The sequence below is a fragment of the Megalops cyprinoides genome, chromosome 2, assembly GCF_013368585.1.
Source record: "Megalops cyprinoides isolate fMegCyp1 chromosome 2, fMegCyp1.pri, whole genome shotgun sequence".
NCBI classification, from domain to species: domain Eukaryota; kingdom Metazoa; phylum Chordata; class Actinopteri; order Elopiformes; family Megalopidae; genus Megalops; species Megalops cyprinoides.
The window spans coordinates 27,224,764-27,243,931 of NC_050584.1; the positions used below are offsets into that span (position 1 = coordinate 27,224,764).

The 19,168-nt window shown below is 43.5% G+C and overlaps 1 protein-coding gene across 2 annotated transcripts in view; it reads right to left on the reverse strand.

Annotated features, from left to right (window-relative positions):
* LOC118769783 (RNA-binding Raly-like protein) overlaps window positions 1-19,168 on the reverse strand; it is a 158,894-nt gene that overhangs the window by 76,532 nt on the left and 63,194 nt on the right. For both annotated transcript variants that reach the window (XM_036517104.1, XM_036517113.1), the window contains one exon: window positions 13,096-13,369. In XM_036517104.1, the coding sequence (XP_036372997.1) occupies window positions 13,096-13,351 (256 nt within the window). In that variant the 5' untranslated portion in view covers window positions 13,352-13,369. The remainder of the gene's footprint in view (window positions 1-13,095; window positions 13,370-19,168) is intronic.

Below are 19,168 nucleotides of genomic sequence, written 5' to 3' on the forward strand. Positions count from 1 at the left end.
TTACTCAACATATGAACCTGGAGAAATTAGAGTTATTGTATTCATAAGAGCAGCAAAACGACCAGAGATCCCCTCTTTGCCAAGGGGGTGGGTGGTGAGGCGCCCAAGAAATGAAACCAGACAATTCCGATTTATTGAATTCATAAGAGAATCTGATTTACCCCAGACTCCCTGTCTAATCTGAGGGGAGTGGGAGGAGTGGGAGGGGGCTAGGGGGGATGGGGATGGGGATTTATTGGATTCATAAGAGGAACTGTAACAGCGTTTGACACACTCTACATCCCCTTTCTGCCGCTGTGAGGGCCCGTTTCCGGGGGCGGTGCTCAGGTCCTCGTTACGGTAACGGCGTGGCGCTGAAGACGGATCGGTTCCCGCTGCGAACTCGATTGCACAATCTGTGGCACTCGTGTCCCCTTACCAATAATGTCTGTCACTTCGTTTGGTGATGTCACAGCAACAGATGTGGCTGCAGTGTCAGACCAGGCACAAGCGTTGTAAGCGGTCAACTAACAAGTGGGTGATCGGTTTGATCTGTGATGCGAACCACTGTGTGAACTGTTTTCCAGTGTCTGTATTAAATCAAAAAGATAAAAGGTCAAAATGATAAATAGTCAAATAGTCAATCCACATGACAGCTTCATATGTTGCAGATACCATTATTATAATCCCTTATCTCTGTCAGTGGTGCTTCACGATTGAGTGAGACTAGAGGAGGAAAATCCAACCAATTTAACTGCGTATCAAACCCATCATCACTTCTGCCAGGAACATTTTATTATGCTGTTTAACTGAAGGAAAAAAACGGGCTTTTAATTAAATGTCATGGTATTCCTACAGTATCTTTATTAATTATTAATGTTTTTTGACATGTTCCCTTATCAAGGGTGGCTTACAGAAAAATCCAATGAGAAATACAATGATGTAAACCAAGTGTAATGCAATTTTATGTAAACTGTCTGAGGCTACAATTCAATGAATGTAAACTCTAGCTGAGCATTGTCTGTCTTGGGGGGTCACAGTTCTATCCTGTTGTTCATCGCATGCATATCTTGCCTCTCAAACCCATGGGTTTCAAGTGCCTATCCAGTAACCACAGAACCTGCACAGCATCAACCATTGTAACAGTGAGATCAGCAGACCCTCAGGGGGTGTATATATTAGCCATCATGGGAAACAGGTAGACATGAATAAAACATGTCTTTATTCCATGAATAGTGTGTTGGTCTTATTGACTGCTTCTGTACTTCATTAAAGGCTGTCTATTCATTTCTGGTAGAAAGCTGGTGGTATTGTGCTCTGCTCCTCCTTTAAAGCATTAATAAACTCTACTACTGCAGATGGCCTTCCCTTAATTCTGCATTCCAGTCTGAACCCCCCACACACCCGTAGATTGCAGGTAATCCCTCTGTATTTTCTCCTTGTGCCGGGCCTGTCTGCCAGGTTGAGGTTGGGGTTCTGTGCTGGCCACTGCATTGCCACAATGTTACATTACATTGCATTACATTATGTTGTCATTTAGTGGATGCTCTTATCCAGAGCAACTTACACAGGTTACAATTTTTATATGTTATCCATTTACACAGCTGGGTATTTACTGAGGCAATTTTGGGTTAAGTACCTTGTCCAACAGCACAACAGCATTGCACCAACAGGGGAATTGAACCAGCAACCTTTCAATATTGAGGGTACAACTTCTTCTCAATGAATCCAATAACTAGCCTGCTGAGTTCACTGACCACTTCTGTGAATGGTCGCCTGGTACCGCCTTTCTGCTATTGGCTGTTTTAACATTCCCATGGAATACACATGTGCATACACATAATCACACACACAATCGCACACACACACACAAACACACACAAAACAATTTCAGTCTTAAAAGATAAACTGATTTGGTTAGAAGTATCAGAAAGTGACTTGAAAGACATACGTTTCTGACGGACATACTGCCATTGTATCAGGAGGTTGACCCTGCAGTGACCCAATTTTACTTTATGTGCCTTCAGCAATCATCACACACCAAAATGCACCTTCAAGCAATCGCGACAGACACACAAATGCACTTCCAGCTACCATTACAGACACGCAAATGTAGCTTCGGCTGTCATTACAGACACACAAAAGTACCGTCAGCCCTCATTATGGGCGCACAAATGTACCTTCAGCCTTAATTAGAGACAGAAGAGCACATGGTGGAATTTTGACGCACTTTTGAGAGAGCAATAATGGAAGCTTTTATCTCCTAGGAAACCTCACAGTACATTCCATAGAGCCGGGCGTTTTAGGGTTTTAATAAGGCATTGAGCTTTGAGCTACGGGAGCTCTTATAAACCATAAGCAGTCATTTGAAGCTCTTTTTTTCTGCCAAAGGTTTAAGCTACTTAACTTTTATGCGACTTTAGTACACACGGCGCACTCTATTATTGCCGACCTACTTTTGTATTTAAAAAAGGCGAGGACGTTATTTTAAACCCTGGCTGTTTATTTTATTATTCACTCGACGCGCTGCTCCCGGTTCACGGACTCCGGCGTGCGCTCTGTCAATCAGCACCGGCATTCCGCCGCAATTAATTTCTCCGAGCGCCGCAGAGTCGACGCCGTCGCTGTTTTGCCCCAGCCAGTGCTCCCGGTCTCCTCGCGAAACGCATCACCGAGGACCAAATCTTTCATTATGCCCCTCTTAAGGCACTTGTTACCGAGTCAGGTTTCGTGGTGAATTAAAATTTCCTTTCCACGAGGGAAGCAGGAGTTTTCAAACGAGGGGAGCTGAGCTACCTATAGCAGATACGTCCGATCCGTTCTGCATAGAGATGGGAAGGATCTGTGTATGTAGGATACCGTGACTGTCGAGGTGCGGAATACGTTTTCCTACCCACTGTACTATAGTGTCCAATTACAGCCACGCACTAAGTGGAATCGCTGCATGTTTAATTTATCAGAATAAAACAGACTTTCCTAGTTCCTGGGTTCATCTACGCAGCTGAAAAGATGTCATTGTGGTTTTGACTAGCCTGTAAGACTTATAACCTTCCTTGAGGGTATAGTTATGCTTTGCTCCTTGAATTGCATAACCTGAACAAAAATAATAGAGGAGGATGAATTTGAACTTTGAGGGCATACTCTGCCTAGATGGGTTTATTACTTAACCAGCAGCTAAAAGACACGTAGTCATGGCTGCAATCTTAAAGTGAACATATCGAAGATGTACATTTTTAATGCATTACGAACTCGAATAGTTGAATACATTCTGCATGTGACAAAGGCGAGCCATAGTCACTCTCGTTGGAGTGAGTGTGTATATATATATATATATATATAGAAAAATATGTCTCGGCACACATTGCAAAGGCCCAACTGTCACAGAACGGCTGTAGTGTAGCTTCTGAAATATTAACCACTTTTACGAGCATTTTTTTTCTCGGTAATTCGGTTAATTTGCATATCATGCACAGTTTGTGGTTGATGCAATTTGTGTTTCTACAGCGCGCGCGCGCTGTCGGAAATTTGTTTTTGCCTTTTACATCGTAGTTAGTAGTGAAGTGGCATCCATAATAATCATGTTATCAATTTTTCTGTTATGAAAGCTGCGCTCCATTCAGGTATTTCAGCTCATGTACACGTGCACGCGTCGCCACTCCGGAGCTGTCGTTTGGGACAGATCATTAAATCAATCCTTATTTTCTTGCTTCCTTCCTCTCGAGCCTTTTCGCCAAGTGATGTCTGCATGCAGAAATATGACGGTGACACAAAACTGACAGAGAAGCCTAGTAAACCGTCAAAGGAGTAGGCTACAAATTGAAAAAATAGTCAACCGTCAAAACTGAAATTACACAGCATGCCCGCAAAGTACAGAGAAAACGCCCCCACCACAGCAGTTTTGACAAAACTGCATGCTGGGAAATACACTAATTTCAGCACATCCGATAAAGTTGTTTACATTAATATTCATCCATATTGAATAAGCAGAATATGCTGTTTTTTTGCCACACATCCTTCTTTGACAAGGCAAGATTCCACTGTTTTTCAAAACCTCAGTGCGGCTGTGCAGGAATGTCTTTTAAAAAGCCGCTTTTAAATTGGTGTCTCAAAACCTCTTAAATTGGTGACAGCTTATTTTAAGGGTTTTGAGACACTTTGTTTTAACAGTGTGGTAGAGATGTCACTTTCTCCCCAGGGGGTTGCAAGAGCCTACTCCACACACTCAAGAGGTGTCAAAATCTAGCCCCTCTCACCCCTCCCAATGGAGTGCACACTTCATCAATGAGATGAGTAGAGGAGGGGTCAGGGGTTCGGGAAAGAGCCAAAGATAACACTGGGACAAACTCATTATAAAAGGAATCTAAAGGATATGGAGATGATGACCACTTCAGCCTTCCATGCCAATTACTGTATAGCATTTGTGCTTTATTCTACAATAAACTCACCCACTTACTTCATCATAACTAAAATGTAAGTTATCCATGTCGTTCATTTTCAAACAAAACTTTCTTATGAATAAGGTAAAAAATGTTCGTATTGCCAATTTCAGCAGCAGGTAAAAGATTCTTCATATATTACCTTGTCCAGGATTCTGGGCCACCACAATCATCTTCAAACATTTGTCTGCTGTTAAAGCCTAAACCATTTCTGGTGGCCTCGTTCATACATCACTGTCCAATGCACAGATCAGACAAGGAAAAAAAAAATCTTTCATGCTTCTCTTGTGAAGTTTGTGAAGTTCTAAGGTCTCACCACTTTCTTTTCTTAGTCACTCCCTTTTCTATTTTTGATGTTCAAGGTACTCTAATTTGTCTCTTCCTGGAAGAGAAACACAACAGATGTGCTATCACCCAATTAGCATCCAAAACCCTAAATTTATATAACTCATGCTTCATCACTGCTTTCACACATACATCATTTCCCTCCCGGCCAGTAACTCATATCCTGTAATTAACCTTTCCCGCTGTGTGACAGAGCGATATTTATTAGCTCAGTATAATACGTTGAACAGTGATGGACTGAGTACAATGAATCAGTGCAGTAAAGCGCTAAGTTTGATTCCCTGCTGGGGGCTGCCACTGAAAGCCTGGGCAAGGTGTTTGACCCAGAATCGCCTCAGTAAATATCCAGCTGTGTAAAGGGATAACATGCAAAATTATAAGTGATATAAGTTGCTCAGGATAAAAGTATCTACTAAATGACAATAATAAGTAGGTACATGCTGAAGCTTTGACAAAAGCACATTTTGATACGTACTTATCATACTGCATCATCAGGATATTGCTTGAAATATGTGTCCATTTGTATTTTTTTCTGAATATTAACATAACTAGTACAGATTTACCAAGGTAAACAGGCCATGGCCCTGTTAGCTGGGAGTGCATGACGCATATGGGGAAAGGCCTGAAATTTGTTTAATAAAGAGAGTGATTTTATGATCTTCTATTTATATTTAATCATCTGCTGGAGTGTGAACTTTTTCTTCAGCAGAAATTGGAGGGGGGAGGGTAGGCCATGAATTATACAGAAACGATGTGTGCATTCAGTGGACTTGGTGAGAATATAGAGGTACCCCGCTAGCTCTCTTCACCGCCAGAGTCACAGCCATATTCACACCTGACAGAGGTGGTGCTACCACAGGTAACTGCTTATTGACCAGAATGTGCAGCTCAATGTGGCCAGCACTTAAAATTTGGTTGTTTCAATTCCCTGATCCATCATTCATGCTAACACAGGGGATGGGCCAAAGACATGACATCCATAGCTTCCACAGCACAACCTGGAAGCATAATCCTGGACACAGAAGTGTTGCACAAGGAACATCCCAACATGAACAAGCTGCATCTTAGATACATAACTGCAGACAATGGTATGAATACAGAGCTGAGAGTCACCTGTTCAACACTAGTAACCATGCAGATATCTAATCAAACAATCTCTTGATATGCAGCTCCAAGAATGGTGTACAGTAGAAGCCAGAGTCCTCAAAAGACTACCTTGGTGAAGGACAGTGTCGCATAGGGCCAAGTTAAGGACATAGATGGAGCAGTGGGGCAATGAGGCATTAGGCACTGGACTCACCTTTGGTTCACCTTCGCCCTTTTTTGACCCCCTTAAATATGGTTGAGGTTTACATGTCTGACACTGTGTAACCTTAAGCCTAATTTTTCATTCATGAAAAATGTAACCCATTCCCTCCTCTTATGGGTTGCATGTAAATTATTTGCCAGCCATATTTTACGTATTTTATATTGTTATTTTATACATATTCTACATTTTGCCCAGACTGCCTGTAATAAGGGCTGAACCGCAGTGTTTGTCCCGAAACGCCTTAGTGGATCTCACAGGTTCTCTTTTATTGACTTGGCGTAAAACTGTAAATTCGCCAATGAAAGTAATGGAATTCGGCAGTGTTTTGCTGGAGTTTTGCAGGCCCTTCTCTCATGCTGCAAGGATGGATTTATGCGATGAAAGCATTAAAGCTTTCCTGTTTCCCCTGAGTGAGCAATAGATACAAACTAAGGCAAAAAGATCAAACACTACTCTTGACAACATACCTATGCATCATCTTGCAACAGATTTCTCTCTCTCTCTCTCCCTCTTTCTACACCTCTTGATACAGTATGAAAATACAGTGGCACTGACTCTTTAATACAGGTTGATCTTTGGTTTTCCAGCTTTATTGTTTTTTTTTTCTTGTGCAAAGAGCAAGAGTCCTTTACTTCATGGTGAGGGGATGTAAACCCCTGTGGGATCATGGGATACAGTCTGTGGATGTTAATGGTCAAGGAAATCACTGTTTCCATGGTGTGCACAGTCTCTAAAATTAGAAACGACAGCTCTCAAGATTATCTCTTCCTTTGCTGTCCCCAGTTTTTAGTGACAAGTAGGGGGTCTTTCCACTTCTTATATCTCTTAGGCCTTGTGCAGATCTGATTGTTTTTTTTTGTTTTTTTTTTTCAAAAAAAATATTACATTATATCATATTTTATACAGACAGCCACACAATTTTTCATGTTACACAGGACAGAAACATGGTGGTGACATCAGACACAGGTGAGGGCTTGTGGAGAAACAACAACAATAGGTAAATCAAAAAGGTAATGTGACACAGATAGAAAGGAAGGGCGTGATTGGCACACAAACACAGAGGGAATAACAGACTGCAAGACTGAGATGAAGAGAGAGAGACAGACAGTAACAGAGAGAGAAAGGGAGAAAGACCAAAAGAGACAGAGAAAGGGAGAGAGAGTGAGAGAAACAGAGACAGAGAGAAAGGAGAGTGAGACAACAACAGAGAGAGAGAAAGGCAGAGAGAGGAATAGAGACAGAGGGAAAAGGGAGAGAAAGACCGACAGAGGGAGACAGAAAGGGAGAGAGACCAACAGAGACAGAGAGAATGATGGAGAGAGAGATGGGGAGAGTGAGCAGAGCACAGAAAGATAGACTGAGCAAATGTCAGAGACTGAGAGAGATATAGACAGAGGAGGACATCTAGTCTGGGCAGAAAAAGAAGAGATGATTAAGAAGCACCAGGTTTTCATCTTTTTTTTTTTTTTTTTTTTTTACTTTTTTTTAGAAAACAAAACAAAACAAATTCAGGAAGGGTAGATTATTGTGAGGCGTGAGGATATTACCTTGGCCTTTTACATATTCTCAGTGTCTATTTTTTATGGGCCATGTTGTTATTAGCAATTTAGAGTGTGCTTTAACATTTTAAAATTGCATTTTCCACATTAAATGTACATTAGCAGAACCATAGTACATAACTCTCCATCTCTGGATGGCATTATTCAGTTTTTGCTTTTAATTTTCAAAATGAAGTCGCACTCACGATTCCACTTTGAGTGGCAGTTGTAAGAGCAATTAATGTTCATCTACAGAGTCAGTCTTGCTAATGAAATAACAAATACGACTAATTATTAAACTTGTTTATGCATCACACCTCCATAAAACAAATTAATTTCATTTGTAAAAGCATATTTCAATTGAAGTAAAATGTCTTAACGTGTGCTATCATAATTATCCGAAAATGGTCATATGTATCGCACTTCAACTCTACCACTAAACAGTCCATCCACACATCAGTGACACATGACAGGTTCTCTTCAAGAAATAACGCATCACAAAATGTATTAGGTTTGGTTGATATTTATGCAAAACCCCGGAAAGAAAATTATTTAGTGGTGTAAAAAACATAGGTCCATTAATTAATGTCAGAGGCCCATAATTCTTTTTACATGCAAGGCTGTGTCTGCACAAATTAAAATCCTTCAGACTCTGTCTATTTTCTCTGGAATAAGCAGACTATGGGGTGTCTCCTCCATGACAGCTAATATATTGCGTTTAAAGCCCTATTTACCAAAATAAAGTTTGATTTACTGCGACTGCCAGTCACGTGAATTAAACTCATGCATGTCCAGCAGGATAAGTGTGAAACTACACTTCACTGCCAGCTGGGAATTTATGTTCTGCTGTTTCTCCAAGGCGTGATTCATAAATTGAGTGATTGTGTGTATAAGGCAATTGAATTTCTGTGACATTAATATGCTTTGACCTTTAGCATGGAAAAAAATGTGAATCACACAGGCTGTATGACACAGACATACCCAAACACACACACACACACACACACACACACACAAGCAAACAAATGCATGCCTTCACACTCACACAAGTCGGTACACACTTGAGGACATGCACATTACATTACAAGACATTAAATTACATTACATTCATTTAGGAGATGCTCTTATCCAGAGTGACTTGCAGTACAATAGAACATGAGTGTAGGCACACTCACACGTGCACTCACGCCTGTGCATGCTCTCACACACACACACACACACACACACACACACACACACACACATACATACAGAACACTTCTCACATCAGCTCCATGTACACATACCAACCACAGTTCTAATGAGGAGAAACTCAAGTCCCATTCAGGGGCGGTCTGTGTTAATCAAAGTTCCATTTCAGCCAAATGACAGCTCATACCTGGGCTGATTGAAGTGACAGGACGTGGGGTTTGGAGCCGTTGGCTCGGCTGTGGCGCAGGTAATTGAAAATTGAACAGCTCAGACATTTGTATTCAGCCGCGCGTCTGACACAGGAAAAAAACGGCGGCGAGATTGGTTTGTTTCGTGCGGGAAAAGGAGAGGAGCAGGTTTCCTTTTTAAACGATTTTTTTTTCTGGGGACTGCTTATCAGAAGCCGAATGTCCGGGGACATTAATATGTAACATCCGGCGGACCTCTCTCCGTGACGTCCGCCGCGGCTCCAGAGGGGGGTGGAAGGCGGGGACGAGCCGCGCTTTATCGAGTCGGGGCAGAGCAGGTTTGCGATCCTATCGAACAGCGGAGCATGAATTCCATTAGCGGGCACAGACACCTGCGCCGAGCGCCGAGCACCAAGCCTCCGGTCCCGTCCGAGGAGAAGGACGCCGGTTGCTTTTAACATCACTGGCTCTGTTATAGTTTAACCCTCGCCCATCAGTCGTAGCCGCTCTAAGCGTATCAGGATGCGCACATAACTGTTCCACCCCGGCTAACAGGGTGATTTCGTGCAACCTTTACCGTTAAGAGTGGAGAAGAGACTCTCCACTTGGAGAGTCCACTTGGATCAAACATCTTAAATAAATACAGCCCAATACAGTAGTCTTTTTTTTTTTTTTTCTTTTCTCTCTAAGTTTTGGGTTTTCTACTTTTTCATTCCCCCTCTCTCTGTCTCTCTCTGTAAACAAGACTTGGGTATCTGTCTTTGTGATATGATCAAGACCTGAATATTAAATTCTGCAAACTGACAAACAATCAGCTTGAACTTCAAAAACGTTTGTGGTTTTGAAGAAGTGCTGTCTGCGTGCTGGGATGGTAAACTCTCCTTTTCTTTCTGGTTTTGAGCTGCTGACATGAACATAACAATTGCTCCTTTAGTGTCTTTTGTGGTGTGCTGTAGGCCCGATCTCATGCTGCTAAAGTAATTCTTTTTTTTTTTTTTCGATTGATTGATCTGTTTGATGTGCAGTTTTCCGAATAAGGTTTACTCCAGTATTGATATATATATATATATATATATGTATATATATATATATATATATATATATATATATATATATATATATATATATATGACAGAAGTGAGTTCACCGCTGTGCAATTTCACAAAAATGTCAAATGATTCAAAATTGTATCACCGCTCAATAATTGCATTATTTCTAAAATGACAAGTAGAGTATTTCCTCTTATGAACAATCAAAAACAAATACTTTAGGAAGACTATATTGAAAATACAGGCCTCAAAGTAGAAACTCAATGCAACAAAAGTGAATACACCTGTGATCACTAACACACGTTAGAAAACCTGTGATGGCAGAAGAGGAATATTCCAGCATGATAACGATCCAAAGTACACTGCCAAAATCACGCTAGAGTTTCTAAAGAAGAAAAAAGTGAAAACTATGACCTGGCCAAGTATGTCGCCTGACTTGAATCCAATAGAACACCTTTGGGGTATTTTAAAGAGAGCAACACAACCCCTCCAGCAAAGAGCAGCTGAGGAGGATTGAGTCTGTCATCAAAAATAAAGGTGGACATATGAAGTATTGAAAAAATAAAATACTTGAATCTCAGTGTACTGACTTTTGCTGCATTGAGTTCCTACTGTGGGGCCTGTATTTTTAATATAGTAAATCAACTTTTAGTTTTTAATTTTACATAAGAGCAAATACCCTACTGTTCAACTTAGAAATAATGTAATTACTGTAAGGTGAAACAATTTTGAATCCTTAAACATTTAAGTGATATTGCACAGGGGTGTACTTCTGTTGTGTTTGTATATATATATATATATATATATATATATATATATATATATATATATATATATATATAAGCAGAGTTAACTTAAAGTTAACTTAAACTTAAGCATACAGCACAAAATGCTTTCAACTGGTGCGATAAAACAATATAAAAATGACAATGGATGTAGAATGAAGAGATTAAAAAGAGGACAGCCACAAGGCAATTTAAGTTAAAGACAGCATTAGTTAAAGACATCAAATATTGTGAAATACAAATTTATAAAAGTGAGTTCTGAGACAGGTTTTGATTCTCATCTATCATTGTGCTATGGCTAGGGCACTGGAGCTGTGTTGGGTAAACTACTTGCTATTCTTTAAAACAGCTACTGGCTGAGACATATCCCAGGGATTTCATTAGAGCTAAAACAAATGAGAAGGAAACTGAGGCAGAGACAGCAACGTGCTCATGGAATACATCTTGTTATTATCGTTATTGTTATTAATATTATTTTATCAACGTCCCAGAAGCTCACCTCACACTCATAATTTAACATGCAGAATTGTGAAAGACAGCCTGCTGATTAGTGATTTATGATGTATTGATTTATGATTCTTGCCTGCCCTAACTGAACTCTCATTTGGGCACCTGTGTCCTTTTTAAAACAGCCTGCTATGCACAGTTAATTGGAGAAGATCTGATTAACCTTGAAGAATATGTAAAAATGATATCCTTATGAAAGATCTCCTTTCTGCATTCCCGTACAGAGATGCATTAGGGTCCTTAAATGCTTTCTTTGAGTTGAGTTATGGGAGCGAGTCTATAGGGTTTGTACCCTCCCTGTGGGGGCAGGGTGTGGTGGGGGAGGGGGGGTTTGTGCATTGTTTGAAGAAGGCAACGATTTTTCAAACTTAAAATGCTTGCTCAGGCCTTTGGGAGAAAGGAAGATGTAGGTGTTTCTGGTGTAGAGGAATGAACCTTGCACATAATCCTTACATTTCATCATTGTGGAACAACAGCAATGAGCATGAAAACAATCTTTGTCATGACATCAGACATACATCATAAATACATTATATCATTAATTGCTCTTGTGTCAATGCAACATAGTGCAAATGTGAAAACCTGCAGTCTGGTGTCTTGCTGTTGTCTCAAGCCCCATTCAGCACAGGTAACAAAAACCAGAGCTGCTCCCTGCTGATCTACGATCAGTGCTGGGTACGTCAAGCAAGATGTTCACTTGCCTACCACTGTTCTAGGATCTGCAGGGAAAGGAGATTCATGTGGAGTGCAGAGCACACAAGCTGTGCCCTGCAGTAGACGGCCTTTCCTCTGTCACCTTGGCGAGGTTTAAAGGATAATCTGTAACCCTCTACAGAGACGAATCATCTTTTTCTTATTGTGAAACTTAAATTAAATTAAAACTAAGTGAAAGTGTTTGCTTGGACAGGCAAAGCCCATACAGTGCTACAAAGATGGACCTTACAGCAACGATTGACAGATGCTTGGTATGCCCAACCAAGCCCTTGCTGAGAGTTTTCCTGTCTCAGAGAGCAGACCTCACTAACCTTGAGCTGGGACACAGCATCCTGCCTCAGAGCTCTGTGTGGCACCTAGGAGCCTCATTCTCTCTCGTTGTTTCGTTGTTCACGGCACGTACAATTACTCCTCTAAAAACTTTCATATTCCGGTTTTAATGAAGGTCCCTTGGCGTATCTCTGCATTCTTATGTAAAAAAGTTTTTTTATTTCTTTTTTTGTTCTATCAGGAATTTGCATTGCAAAAAAAATAAACCTTAAATTTTTTTCAAATAAAACAGGTCAAGTGAATAACAAGTTGCTGGGTAAAGGTTTTGTAACGCCTTGTGCCTCCTTTTTAAAATGCCTCTGTTTAGAGACAGGGGATCTTATTCAGACTAAGAGCCCCCGCCATCCACCCCACCTCCCTGCCTCCCACCTTCCCTGTTGGAGCTTGCACAAATAGCATCTGAAATTGCGACTAGAGAGGCCAAAAAGCCATTTTGGAAAGTTTCCAGAGGTTACCGTCGAGCAACTCCGAAGCTGCACCACAAGCCGGCCTGTTACTTGACCATTGTGTCACACAGCACCCTGTTCAGCACAACAGCAAGAGTGAAGTGCAGTCTGAGACATCTAAAAATCTGGCAGTGCATTAGCGAGAACCGCCAGCAGTGTCGAGGTTCGAGTGAGCGTTTCCCACCGTTGACAGTGGCTTTGCAGCCCAGAAATAAATAATAGAATAAAAGAGGAAGGAGGCCGAGCTCGGCGGCTCGAGCACGCCGTCCTCGACTCACCGAGTGGTTGCCCAGCAATGATCCGGGCGTTCTCCCCAGCCACGGCAGCTCGGGCGTTCCTCTCGCTCATGTACTGGACGAAGGCGTAGCCCTTGTGCACCGAGCAGCCCACGATCTTGCCGTACTTGGCGAAAATGACCTCGATGTCGGCCTTCTTGACGATGGCTGTGTTGAGGTTGCCGATGAAGACGCGGGAGTTGAGCGACCTGGGGTCAGTCTTGTTGGTCACGTTGCTGGTCTGGCTCTTACCGGTCATCCTCCTCCAGGGTCCTTCCTGGACACAGACAGAGGGGGGTTAAAAATTATACACCTTTAGGGGGGGTCGGTCCGAACTGAGATGCATGCTGATGGAGCCCAAATGGTGAAGATCACCAACACCCCTGCTAATGATAGTTTTGTGCCTTGTTAACATTCCATACTCACACCCACCTCCTTCAGGGATAAGGTCAGGGTCTGTACTAACCATGCAAAAATATCATGCATTTATCTAACATAACTTATTATCTTATTTTCTTATCCTCAGAAAAAAGCAACAGGCCGAAACCATAATGAAACCTGAGAGATTCGTAACGAAGAGACAGACATGACAGATACTCTATTTACTGAACATACATTCAGCTCAGCTTCACTAAAGTCATCCATACTTCCATATATAGGGGCTTCTTCTTTTCACATTGTTGAGCGACCGTAGCTATTGATAATCTGTCTTTTGGCCACACCTCTTCATGAATATACATAACGGGGCAGCAAATAGAACACCTCCAACCTCAACAGTGGCAGAAACAGGATTTCCTATGGTAAGCATGCAAAGCGCAATATATTTTCATTGAGCTCAATAAGAGTGTAGAAATTCTGCAAAAGCTTCCTTCATGACTTGTACATGTCTGTACAGGCTGACCTCTATGCATGAAGGATCACAGGCTGTGAACAGTGTATATTTGTCCTTCACTATGTCATCCTCTAAGGAACAGCTCTAAATATGATATACCGCGATTCTAAAATAGCAGCAATGTGTGAGTGAGGCCTCTGAACCCCAGCATGGGCGGAGCCACAATATCAATGACTTGTATGAACCAATCACAACTGTAGCATGTTGAGTACATTTTGATTGGCTTGGATCAGTGAGTCACTGATCACACATCATAGGCCTGTATATTTTGGAAGCCTCACCCTCCCATCCCTGAAAGAGTAGCTGAGCTCTCTCTACTTTTTTTTCGTTCTTTTAGAACTGTTTCATATTTTATCATCACAAGTAAGGACAAGCGCATTTCACCAGCGGATGAACAGGAAAGAGGTTAAACCTGGAAAAGGTCACCCACAGTTAGCTGTCCAATCAGGTGAGACTACCTGTCTGACAGTCGAGGTCAAGCCCCTATGAGGAACAGGGCCCTGCTCAGCTGGTGTTAAGTACCACCTGACTTTTTTTCTCTTTCTTTTTCTGTCTTTTTTTTTTTTGCTGAGCACTCTATCTCTTTCAGGCACTGCAAGAAAAGTGCCAGCCTCCCAGCACTTTACGACAAATTACCCGCGGTCTGTCCCCCGGGGTGAGTAACTGAGGAGTAATTCACTGTGGACGTCTGCAGTGGTCATCAATATCAACCTTGCTGTGACCCCAATCCAACCCCCAACACCTCCCCTCCCGACCATTCAACACCCCCCCGGCCCTCTTCTGAGCGTCACTAGTGATGAAGATGTTGGCTCGCTTAGCACTGTAGTCAGGTGGCGCTAACAGCCTGTAAAAAACAGACAGAGGCCTTAAAAACTGTGTTTCGGAGACCCTGTTAATGAAACCATTGCAGGCTGTTTGTCTGGTCAACGCCTGCCCAGTCCTCCCCCATCCCCTGCTCCCCTTCTTTTGAGTCGGTGGGCTCTGCCATGATGGGCCTGCCTGTCCATTTTTTTTTCAAAGAGCTCCCGGCTGAACGTTTTGCACGTGTCAGACTCTGACACTGTCAGAGGACTGAGCGCAACCCCTCTGCCACGCCTCAGATTCAAGCACGAAGGCCATTGTTAAGGCACCCCACCTGAGTGTATAAGTAATAGCCTGAGGGAAAAAACACAATCTCCATACTGTAAATAAACACATTTCTCCTGGGCAGGAGCCCTGGAGAACCAGGCGGTGAGCCGGCCTCTCGTTGGGCTTCTGTCATGCAGAGACGAAGGTGAAAATGGGTTTCTGCGTGTGTCTCGATCGAACGATACGTTTACAGAACACTTCCTTTCACAGCTGCTCTTCCTCACCTCAGATAAAGACTTTCGGTGTCAGCGTGAGCTGCTCTTTGTGGTTAAGTGAAGAAGTGATGACAAATATCGCACTTCACATTAATCCACCATCCCTACTGTAACCTCCAACCCCCATCCCCCCCCTACCCCCAACACCCCCCCCGCCACCACCACCACCATACATACCAACACTTCCTCTTGCCCTCCCCCCACCCCCAGGCACCCCGCCACTACCCTTGCCCCAAACTCCCCCCTGTTCCTATACAGCTAATTCAATGAAGTGGACGTGCCATCCCCTTACTCAAAGCTTCTGGGAAGAGAATTTTATAGTGTCACTGTTATTCCTCCCCATGAGTTCTCTCTCTCTCTCACATACACACATACACACACACACACACACAAACACACACACACACACACACACACAACAGCAACAACAAAGAAAAAACTGTGAATTGCGGTCATGTCACGGTTGCTCCAACAGTCACTCCTGGAGGCTGTGACATTGCGCATGGTTGACCCAGTCTCTGAGCAAGCGCGCTTAACAAAGCGAAACTGGTGCAGGGTGACCCGGACGGGTTGTCTAGGTAACAGGCAGCAGGGCCATGGACTCACCATTTGGGGCATTTGCAGCGGGGATGAAGCCATTTCAGAGAGGCGTGCCCTGCCGGTCGGCCGGCCCCTGGTCCCCGCAAAAACCGCCACCACCCGCCTGTTATAATCACCTCCTTTAAAGAAGAGGCGCTCTTTCACACTGCGCTGAGGCTGAGCATGACTGCAGTGTGGCACAGAGATGGAAAATATCCACAATTTTAACAGAGACAGCTTTCCCGCTCAAGGGTCACAGGTTTCTCTCTTTTTTTCTTTCATTTCCTTCATGTTCACTGGAAAACTAACACGGTGGCAAGGTGTTGTGGAGTTGTGTGGAAGTGTCTGTCAGGCATGCTCTTTCCTTCTACCTCCTGCAGTGTTGCTCTGAAGGCCTTGGCGGGACTGCTTCCTGTTCTGATCCACACTGCCAGAGATGCTGGGCCGCACGTGCCCCCCCCGACTAACCCCCCCACTCCACATCCATATAGAACCATGGTGCTGCCCGATTTACTGAAAACCACAAACAGCAGGACATGGACACAACTAAACAGCTCCTGCAAGGACTGAGAGTGAACATATGGAAATCATGCACAGCTGCAGGCTCCCAGCAAAAAAATAAACTTGTTGAAGTTCCAAACAAAGATTCTGGAGGAGAATTTTTAGGCAATCCCTATGCAATTAACAGACTTTCACATGAATAAAAACCCCACTCACCACTTCCTTCTCGTGTTAGCTGTTCACAGCATCCCTTCCCCACCCCATCTCCTCCTTTTTCTACTCCTATGTATGATGTCCAAAGAAGGGGGGGGGGGGGGGGTCAAGAACCTTCACCCATGGCAAAGTGTGACTTCTTCCTCAGATTCCAAACAATAATCCTTTATTACAACGAAGTACTCTTTATGCCCTCATTGACACTAACACTTCTTATTGCATTAAAATGAATGCAATACTGAAATGAAGGAAAACCACAGATATTCAATGCCATGACCAGATATTCATCTCCTTGGCTCCATTCAGCCTCAGTGTAGGTGGTTCCAGTGCTGTCTGTGTTTGTATGCTGACTAAGGATGTTCAGTTTTAGACCATGTTCTTTCAAAGGTGTCCATAACGAGCCACCAAATCAGAACACTTGCAATGTCGGCAATGGCAGAATTTCGCAATGTGACAGACACTGAGCTCGCTCTCTGGCCCATATATAAAAATCTACAGAGAAACGAGATCTGTCACCACCTGGATAAGAGTTACAAGGGTGTGCAAGCCCGCTGCACAGCCACAGAGTCGGGGAACCTTTCTGAGACGAGGTTGTGCCCCCACGGTTTTTCCCATTATTGGGATGCCATTCATCTCCGTCATCTGAGGTCACTTCACCTGGCAGGTTTCACCCCACTCTGATCAGGACACAGTTCCCAGTCAGACACAGCACAGCGGTGAAGAAGCTGCGTATCACACTGATAAAGTGACTGGAGTCAAACCGCACCACTCTAAATTCAGTTCCATGGTCGGCAACGGGAGCTTCAAGCAAGCTATGAAAACCTGAGCCGTTTCAGTGAATGTACGGCTGCAGATATACACAACATACACAAAAAGAGCTATTACAACAGTAATAGACAGCTAATATATGTAGATATAATCAGCAGGCCCTGGACCCATTTAGAGGCTACGATGTTGTGTCTTTCTGTTTCTCTGGATAAGTGCAGACAGTTGAAAGCTAAATAAATAAGACCCATGGCACAGCTTCTCCTCTCATGCAGCACAGACCTCCAACGGGTGTCACGGAGACGAGCACAACGGTGACTTTGACGTGTCACCACAGCGCCTGTTGTCACAGGCGACTACACCCCCACCCCCACCCCCACTGCACCATGCGCTGCAAACACAATTAGACTGAAGCCCCTCTAATTCACTCAGATGGAGGAGTTGGGGAAACACAAGGACGAGGTGTGGCCTTGGTGTCCCTCCACCCTCTCTCTCTCTGAACACCGGAGGGTAAATCAGGGTAAATCATATGCGCACCTGATTAAACCGTCGGCAGCCTAACTACAACCCCTTACCCCCCTACTCCCCACCCCCCATCCCCCCTCAGCCTTGATATATACTGCCTCGACAGGTCATTCAAAAAGACATACGGAGAGGCGCGTCCCGACACATCTCTCTCTCTCTCTCTTTCTCTCTCTCTCTCTCTATCTCTCCTTGATTCAATCCAGACGAGTTTAGAAGCCATAACGAGCAGCTAACAGTAATTTAGGGGCATCCGTGTTGACGGCAGTATTGATGCCGGTGGACAGGAGGGTGAGAACATCCGCAAATCAACTGAGATGTGTTCAATTGTCTCCCTCGTCCGATAAATCAGCTTTCTCCCCTGCCCCCCCACCCCTCCCCAATCCACGCGAGCGGCGGTCAGCTTGTCAGTTACGTCTCCCCCAACGAGGACATCTTTTAGGCTGTATTTTTCCATGCTGGGCTTTAACTGATTTCATCTTCTTTTTTTTCTCGCCATGTCCAAAAGGGCAATTTATCTTATTTATCATGTACATAAAGCCATTTGAGGGAATGTACAGGCCGGGGGGTGGTGGTGGGGGGGCTAGCTGTTGATTCTGAAATGCCTCAGAACAGGACACTAGAGAACTAGGGCCCTAGAAACCCGTGCAAGACACACACACACACAGTTATCCAGAGGATACATTCCTGTGCTGCGACACACACACATACAGTTATCCAGTGGATACATTTGTGTGCTGCTCTTTGCATAAGCATTTTGTGTGTGATAACAGGCCGTGCACCTGCTGTTGCCCTGCATGCAATTACCGCACAGGCCAGGAACCATTAGCTACACAGTTTGATTCAATTTCTGAAATTAGTTTGCATAAAGGGATATGGCCTAGCACATGAGCGATATGGATAAAGTCTACCAAATGAAACGATGGATATATTTGCAGCTAAATAAAACATACCCATACTCATCCATGGAAGGTGGACTTTGGTGGTACAGTAGCATGCATGATGAAGACATTGAGCTTGTCCATATAGTGGGCATCATGAAATGGATTGACCCAAGTCATCACACAAACGGTTTATACATCAGAGCACTTTAAAGTCCTGAAGCAGTTTCACCTCTGTATTCCACACTATGAGATCATAGTGCTCCCCCCCAATCCCTAAACACCAACACCCCGAAAGCACACAATAGCTCTACAGCAGGGGTGGGTGGGAATTTGAAGTGACTAGCATGGAGGTTAAGCGCATGCTTGACTGTGAGGAT